The sequence below is a fragment of the Brachyistius frenatus genome, unplaced genomic scaffold, assembly GCF_029030835.1.
Source record: "Brachyistius frenatus isolate BFR_SWC_R1_liver_20210118 unplaced genomic scaffold, ASM2903083v1 Contig_127, whole genome shotgun sequence".
Classification (NCBI taxonomy): domain Eukaryota; kingdom Metazoa; phylum Chordata; class Actinopteri; family Embiotocidae; genus Brachyistius; species Brachyistius frenatus.
In genome coordinates, this window is record NW_027210726.1 from 1,140,472 (window position 1) to 1,148,953 (window position 8,482).

General features: G+C 45.0%; 1 protein-coding gene across 1 annotated transcript; it reads left to right on the forward strand.

Annotated features, from left to right (window-relative positions):
• Positions 1 to 357: 357 nt before the first annotated feature.
• cldn7a (claudin 7a) lies at positions 358 to 6,743 on the forward strand. Its single transcript, XM_069714181.1, has 4 exons — positions 358 to 1,124; positions 3,329 to 3,493; positions 4,619 to 4,703; positions 5,833 to 6,743. Exons 1-4 carry the CDS (start codon positions 902 to 904, stop codon positions 5,999 to 6,001), a joined length of 642 nt encoding a protein of 213 aa, XP_069570282.1. The 5' UTR covers positions 358 to 901; the 3' UTR covers positions 6,002 to 6,743.
• The last annotated feature ends 1,739 nt before the right edge of the window (positions 6,744 to 8,482 follow it).

The window sequence follows — 8,482 nt, forward strand, 5'->3', positions numbered from 1 at the left end:
TCTAGTTAAAAGCCTGCTGGAACCGGTTCTGCTTTGTACTTCAATGTTCCCAAATGTTTTCAAAAGTTATTTTGATAAGTATGACTCGAATTCAATTTAAACTTGTTTTTTTTTGTTTGTTTGTTTTTTATCATTGAACTTGATTGCACTTTTTTTTTTTTTTTCCATCTTTAACCTTTTGTCTGTAAACTACTTTGAATCTAATCTGTGTAAGATCAAGTGCGACATAAAACTCGCACTGAACCCCGAAGTGTCTTTTGACACGTTTAAACCGGATAAAACGTCGTTTCCTGCAGTTCGTGTTCGTTAAGCAAACGATGAATCAATAGCAGGCTGACTTTAGGGGCAATAATCAAAGTGTCCGCATCTTACTTGCGCCAAAACTTTCGCTGTAACAGATGAAATATCAAAAGTGAAAATGGATGAGCGGTCTTGGTCACTCTGCGTGAAGTTGCTGTCATGACGCATGAAGAAAGTGACAACGTGTGGAGTGGAAAGACAACCTGTTGCTTTACTGGACACGGAGGGAGACACACAGAGACAGAGACAGACAGAGAGAGAGAGAGAGAGAGAGAGCTGCGACTCCACGCATCAGCGGGCACGATAATTACACACCCACTTTCACACCGTCACCCACATCTTGGATGCCCATCCCCGACTGAAGACCCCCGGTACTGAGCTCTGCAGAGACTCGGACTCTTACCTGCGGCTTCAGCATCCTTTAAGTGACTTTTTTTTAAATATATATATATATATATATATATCAGAGCTCAACAAACTTTTCAGGAGCTTTTTTTTTTTTTTTTTTAACTTGGAGAAGGTGAATCGGACACAGGATTCTTTTTCTTTTCAAAGTTGACTCGGGAGAAGAGGACTCTTTTTTTTTATTATTATTTCAAGGATGGCCAACTCTGGTATCCAGCTGCTGGGGTTTTTCCTGTCGTTAATCGGCATCGTCGGGCTGATTATCGGCACCGTCCTGCCGCAGTGGAAGATGTCCGCGTACATCGGGGACAACATCATCACGGCGGTGGCCATGTACCAGGGACTGTGGATGTCCTGCGCTTTTCAAAGCACCGGGCAGCTCCAGTGTAAAATCTACGACTCCATTCTGCAGCTCGATAGTAAGTTGTGCTTTTCGGTGAGCCGAGACCCCCGCCGGAGGAAATGACGACATGTTCACGTGAACGCAAGCCTGTCAAAATAAGAGCGCGCCGGGTTTGATAGCTTTCGCGTAGAAGTTGATGAAATCCCGTGTTGTCTCGTTTGACTTGGTCTTCCAGCGTTGTGCTGTCACGCCTCGCGCACACGTACACACTCTTATTCACGACTCCACCTGCAGACGCACCTGCACCTCCACCTCCACCTGAGCTCCTCAATGGAGCGCACTGTTATCCCGGATTAGGTTTACCTGCCGCCTCGGAGGAGGAGGTGCGCGATCACATTCTTTTTAAGTGCAGAAGGCTGGTACAACCTCCAGGAGAAAAATCAAACTTCACTAGTGCATTGTCCCATTTTAGGGGGAAATCCTCCACCCTCTCGCTCAACCGCCAACACCTGCACACCCGCGTATAGTAGATGACACATTATCCGGGCATCGTTCCACCACCCGTGATGTGACCGTGTTGCATTTGACACGAGGTGCCGAGTCCCTCTTTTTGTCCGTGTGGTTGTGCCTTGTTGTCAAAATACAGTAACTAAGCTATATATGTGTTGCTCCCTTTCACCAGAGGCATCCTCAGTGGAACTAAGCTAGACGACATGTGAATATGAATATGAATATGATTCAGTGGAATGGGGACTGAAAAGAAGTTTTGCAGGCAGGAATACACACCAATTAAGAACTCCTGATTTATGCAGCACCCGTTGTTCACCGGAAACGCTCAGGAATACTTGTGGGTACACAACTTATCTATAACAACAACAACAACAACAACAAAAGTCAGACAGTGTTACTTCTTTTACAAATACTGTGAAATTGGACATTTCCCCTAAGCTTTTCATTGTAAAGTCCATATTCTCGCGTGGAAGGGATACATTCATTGTCTACTACATCTCGTAATTAAGCTTAATATTTAGCTGGATCACCTGCCAGGAAAAGTAAACGACCAGCTTCGTGTTTCAGACTCTCGAGGGTGAGCGGTTTGTGACAATCTGATTGTATGAGCTGACATTTAGAAAGTGTCTGTCCTCTGTATCTGTGACCCCGTGTCAAAATGTGTTGTTTTAATCTGGCCATGACCCGACGGACTCGTGAGTCTGTGGTTCTATAGGACTGGTTTCATACAATTAGCGACTTGTATTCATGTTGCCGCCGCGTGCGAATAATTCTCAAGAACAAGAAAAATCCAAAGTGTCCCTAGAAGTAAGCGATGCAGGGAAGCCGCATTACAGAGAGTGTAATCAAACCACCAAACATGTCAGGTGTAATTGGTTGTTTTGTCGTCTCGGCGGATTTCTGTGATGTAACCAGATTTGTGAAACTGCAAAACTACCAAAGACTGTTCGGCACCGACATCGAGAGCGGTGTGCAGGAAACTGTGCATCCTGCTGCTGACTAATCCGCCCTATTGTTTCCTTTTTCCTCACGGCTTTATATTCAGCTTTATATCCTCTGTCTCTCCCTCCCTCCCTCCATCCATCCATCCATCCATCCCTCCATCCATCCCTCCCTGACTGTCAGAGGGTTTTGTTTGTTTGTCTGGGCAGGGCAGGGATGGCCTAGGCTGGCACAGACTGGTTCTAGGTGGACAGGGTGGAGGGAGGGGTGGGGTGGGGGTGCACACCCAGTGATAGGTTTATAGGATGAAGAGGGGGGGGGTGCCGACAGATACTGACACTGGTGTTTCAGAAGGCCTCCACATACTGGGTGGAGAAGGGGGTGGTGGGGGGGGGGAGTCAGGGACAATGAAAGAGCGTGAGATGTGTTTCTCCCCTCTGTTTGTGTGTCCTTGTGTATCCCATGGTTTCCACTTCCAGGAAAAGCTCACATTAAAGTGTCCTGTCAGGCTAATGTGAATGTAATTCACAACCTCCGGACATTAAGCCTCTCTGGTAGGTCGGAGCCTGTTTAATAGCCGTTCCGTAGCACTTCCTGATCTGAGCTTCCAGATTTGCATTTTGCAAATAAGATGATATGGTGTTTTTTTTTGTGTGTGTGCAAATTGCAGTATTTATTTATTTTATTTTTTTCTTCAAAACTCCTACGTTTAGTCGTTGCCCCCCCCCCCCCCCAGAACAGACCAGACCAAACGCACTCCTCTTCCTGCACTGCGCTCCGGCTCCTTCGTCACCCTGCGTTTTCCTTCCCTCCCTCCGTCCGCCGCAGGTTCTCTCCAGGCAACTCGCGCCCTGATGATAGTCGGCATCATCGTGTCGGTCGCGGGCCTCGGCGTGGCCTGCATGGGCATGAAGTGCACCACCTGCGGAGGAAGCGACAAACTACGCAAGTCCCGCGTCGCCGTGACGGGAGGCATCGTCCTGCTGGTGGGAGGTGAGCGCGGAAACCATCACGGTGTAACGCAGACGGGGCAGGTAGTTACTTTATTAATCACACAAGGGGGACGGGTTTTTTTTTTCTCGCTACAGCAAGCGTTATAGGTACAGGGAAGCAATAAAACAACGGTAAAATATTAAATATCAAAATGCACAGCGTATACAATAAATAGAATAATTCAATTAAAACAAACTTCAACAATAGTGCAAAGAATTAAACAAACAAGAAGAAAAAGATAGCAAAGAGCTCAATCTCCCGAAGACCAGCTGGGATTGACGGGTGTCAGGATGGAAAGCACCCAAAATGTTTAGTTTTTCATTTTTAAGCGTTTTTAATCTCGGTGGGGGGGGGGGGGGGGGGGGCGCGTTCGGGCTCGGACGCGAGCGGCGGCGACGGTACGACTTTTCAAAATCGAAATATAGGACAACGCCACAAAATGTAGGAAACGCTCGACAGCTTTTAAACGAGGCTACGACGTGGACGGAAATGTGCTCTTTCCCTTTCATCGGGTGTTTGGTTGAAGACGGCCGAAACTGACGGTCGACGACGCTCGTCGATAGAAAATAAAGAGATCGCCGTTATTAGGATCCACTCATGAGTATACGTACGGTAAAATGTTCTAAATAAAAAATTAAAAAGTGGTGGCGCTAGAAAATTCAAGGGGCCGCCAAATTCATTAGGACACGTCGGCTGATGCTGAACATCAGCGCGACGTTTGCGCCCGGTCCTTCTGATCGACATTTCGCTGACTGTGCAAAAAAAAAAAAAAAAAAAAAAGAAGAAGCTATGGGGATCATTTAGGGTACCACCAGAGTGGTCCGGTAATACGACGGGAGGTACGTCATTTTCATGAAAACACGGCCGCTTAAGATCTCAAACAAGGAGAGTTTTGACTCCCCCCCCTCCACTCATCTGTCGGATCCTTCGGAGGTCATGAGACCGAACGAGTCCCGGCGCCGACTGCGGTGTAACGGCCTCTGAAGAGAAACATGTAAGAGCTAAAGTGTGCCGGAGTCGATAGGTAGAGCTGCCCCGGTGACTGGAAAGGAGATGAAAGCATGTCTGCTCTCTCTGTCTCTCTGTGTCTCTCTGTCTCTCTGTGTCTCTCTGTCTCTCCCTCAGGACTGTGTGCCATCGTGGCGTGCTCCTGGTTCGCGCACAACGTCATCCGGGCTTTCTACAACCCCTACACGCCCGTCAACACCAAGTACGTGATCCTAACGCAGCGGGCGCTCTCCCGACCCGTCGTAGCGTTTGAAACCTTTTTTTTTTTTTTTTTTTTTTTTAACGCGAAACGAGGTCCCGACGTAAAAGTGAGCGTACGTACGCGCGCGCCCGCGAGTAAAACCGCACGTCGGTCGACCGCCGCTCGGCCGCGTCGTGACCATTTCAAATGAAGATCCGATCCTGGGTTTGCAGCAGTAGGAAGTAACTTTTATTGAAATGAGATTTGAATGAGTTTTTTTGGAACGACTCGCACGAGCTGCTTTTACCCTCTTTGACGTAAACCTTCATTTGGTACGTTCCATGTGGGTGTTGTACTTCGGGCTCCACCACGCCGAGCAGCTGCGGTGGTTACGAACTGCACAACGCGGATCCAGAATTTACACGCGGCAGCAACAAGTTTAAATCTTGCGATTGTTTACTTTTGCAGATTAAATTAGATGTAACGTAATTGCAACGGAGTTACGATGCCCGACCGATGTGAAATGCAGACGCGTTAATGAATCATTCATACACCTCAAATGATAATAATAATAATAATAAACGGTAGTCTCGCGTACTTACATTCTTGTTACTTTTCCTTTTGTACATTTTTTCCTCTCGTGGACGGAAAGGCGATAACTTTGGCATTATTGTATATCTTGAACTGAAAAAGAAATAACTCCGTTGCAAATCAGATTTTATGAACAAAAGCGCTCCTGCTCAATTCACTACACTGAGTGGTTTTGCTGTTAGTCTTCCCTGGTCGCTAATATTAGCTCACGTTGGTCGACTTCAGGTAGATATTACTACTGCACCGTCAATTTTCTGACTTTCTAGGCTTCTTTTTTTTTTTTTTAGCAGTATCCCATAAAAATGACATATGTTGCTACGGTGACTACTGTTCACCAAATGTTAAGGAGTTTTGCTTCGAGGAGCAAAAAAACTGCACACATGTTCCGCCGGTCTTTACACAAACTTCCATTGACGTTCCAGAAATAATAAAACAGAAGCAACATCAAATGGAGATTTAAACTTGGGCCAGATGTTCAGTTCGTTTGTGTACATCTTTTTTTTCCCGGGCAGTAAAAAAACAACAACAACAACCAAAAACAACCTTCTCGTCTGTGCAGGTTTGAGTTTGGCGCCGCCATCTTCATCGCCTGGGGCGGTTCCCTCCTCGATGTCCTGGGCGGGGCCATGCTGGCCGCTTCCTGTCCCAGGAAGAAGCAGGTCTCCAAGTACCCGTCCGTCGGCGGCTCCCGCTCGGGCCCTCCGAGCGGCAGCAAGGAGTACGTCTGAGCCCGGCGGCCCGGGGCTTCAAAAAAAAAAAAAAAAAAAAAAAAAAAAAGCAGCTGACTGGAGAAGTTCCCGCTTTGTTGTAGCGCCGGCGAGGAGTAAAACCGAAGACGCGCGGGGCAGCTCCGAATCCTAGACAGAGGCGGGGAGGACTTTTTTTGTGATCAGGCGGGCCTCTAATGACCTTTCCGATTATCACGCGGGCGCCTCTCAATTGTTTCATGAAGGATGTCTTTCACCCCCGTCCACACATTCCGCAGTTGTTTACAAGCGGTCCTCACAAATACATGATAATTGGATCCCCGGGGGCTCACTGTGTAGGGTGAGCGTATCGCCTCGGGCCTTCCCTACCACAGCGCTCAGCGCTGCTCTTCATACCGGTCTGTTACAAACGCTGCTCACACATGAAATATTTGAATGGTGCCGTCAGCGCGCCTCCGACATCAGCCGCCACCGCCGGATTCGACTGCCTCTATTTATTTTGTCGACAGTAGGTTCTTCGCTCCTGTAGATTTGCGCGGTAGTTCACTGTGGCCCTTTTTGTAGCTTCCAGGGATCCTGAAGTTTGTATTTTTTTTTATTTGTATTGAGCGTCACCTGTTTGTTTTTTGTTTTTGTTGTTTTTTTAAATGTCATAGTTTTATACACTCGGCTCTTCCAGCAGATAATGGTGTAATGGGAAATTGTTGAGGGAATATTTTTAACATGTCCAGCAGCACTTATATAATAAAGATACTGCAACATTTGTCAATTGTGTCGTCTTTTTCAATTGTTGCAAGCGGAAGAGCCCGGTTTGAAGAAAAGGTCCAAAAATTGAAGGGTCCTAAAGACTAAATTTAAATTCCACTACAGTGCTATATCAAACAACAGGACAACGTACAATATCAAATTCATGTCGTTCTTTAATTGGTCATATTTGGGACGACATGCTATAGTATGACTTTCTGTCCATATTTGGGACGACATGCTATAGTATGACTTTCTGTCCATATTTGGGACGACATGCTATAGTATGACTTTTTGTCCATATTTGGGACGACATGCTATAGTATGACTTTCTGTCCATATTTGGGACGACATGCTATAGTATGACTTTTTGTCCATATTTGGGACGACATGCTATAGTATGACTTTTTGGTCATATTTGGGACGACATGCTATAGTATGACTTTTTGGTCATATTTGGGACGACATGCTATAGTATGACTTTTTGGTCATATTTGGGACGACATGCTATAGTATGACTCATTTTGACATGCTATAGTATGACTTTTTGGTCATATTTGGGACGACATGCTATAGTATGACTTTTTGGTCATATTTTGCTATAGTATGACTTTTTGGACATGCTATAGTATGACTTTTTGTCCATATTTGGGACGACATGCTATATAGTATGACTTTTGGGACGACATGCATACTTTTTGGGACGACATGCTATAGTATGACTTTTTGGTCATATTTGGGACGACATGCTATAGTATGACTTTTTGGTCATATTTGGGACGACATGCTATAGTATGACTTTTTGGTCATATTTGGGACGACATGCTATAGTATGACTTTTTGGTCATATTTGGGACGACATGCTATAGTATGACTTTTTGGTCATATTTGGGACGACATGCTATAGTATGACTTTTTGTCCATATTTGGGACGACATGCTATAGTATGACTTTTTGGTCATATTTGGGACGACATGCTATAGTATGACTTTTTGGTCATATTTGGGACGACATGCTATAGTATGACTTTTTGGTCATATTTGGGACATGCTATAGTATGACATGCTATAGCTATGACTTTTTGGTCATATTTGGGACGACATGCTATAGTATGACTTTTTGGTCATATTTGGGACGACATGCTATAGTATGACTTTTTGGTCATATTTGGGACGACATGCTATAGTATGACTTTTTGGTCATATTTGGGACGACATGCTATAGTATGACTTTTTGGTCATATTTGGGACGACATGCTATAGTATGACTTTTTGGTCATATTTGGGACGACATGCTATAGTATGACTTTTTGGTCATATTTGGGACGACATGCTATAGTATGACTTTTTGGTCATATTTGGGACGACATGCTATAGTATGACTTTTTGTCCATATTTGGGACGACATGCTATAGTATGACTTTTTGGTCATATTTGGGACGACATGCTATAGTATGACTTTTTGGTCATATTTGGGACGACATGCTATAGTATGATGACTTTTTGTCCATATTTTGCTATGTCCATATTTGGGACGACATGCTATAGTATGACTTTTTGGTCATATTTCAGACGACATGCTATAGTATGACTTTTTGGTCATATTTGGGACGACATGCTATAGTATGACTTTTTGGTCATATTTGGGACGACATGCTATAGTATGACTTTTTGTCCATATTTGGGACGACATGCTATAGTATGACTTTTTGGTCATATTTGGGACGACATGCTATAGTATGACTTTTTGGTCATATTT

What these genes read in the sequence shown, in the direction of transcription:
- cldn7a (XM_069714181.1), top strand. Translation starts at nt 902, where the DNA reads ATGGCCAACTCTGGTATCCAGCTGCTGGGGTTTTTCCTGTCGTTAATC. An exon ending in CTCCATTCTGCAGCTCGATA is followed by an intron (nt 1,125 to 3,328) that starts GTAAGTTGTGCT and finishes CGTCCGCCGCAG; the next exon opens with GTTCTCTCCAGGCAACTCGC. An exon ending in CATCGTCCTGCTGGTGGGAG is followed by an intron (nt 3,494 to 4,618) that starts GTGAGCGCGGAA and finishes TCTCTCCCTCAG; the next exon opens with GACTGTGTGCCATCGTGGCG.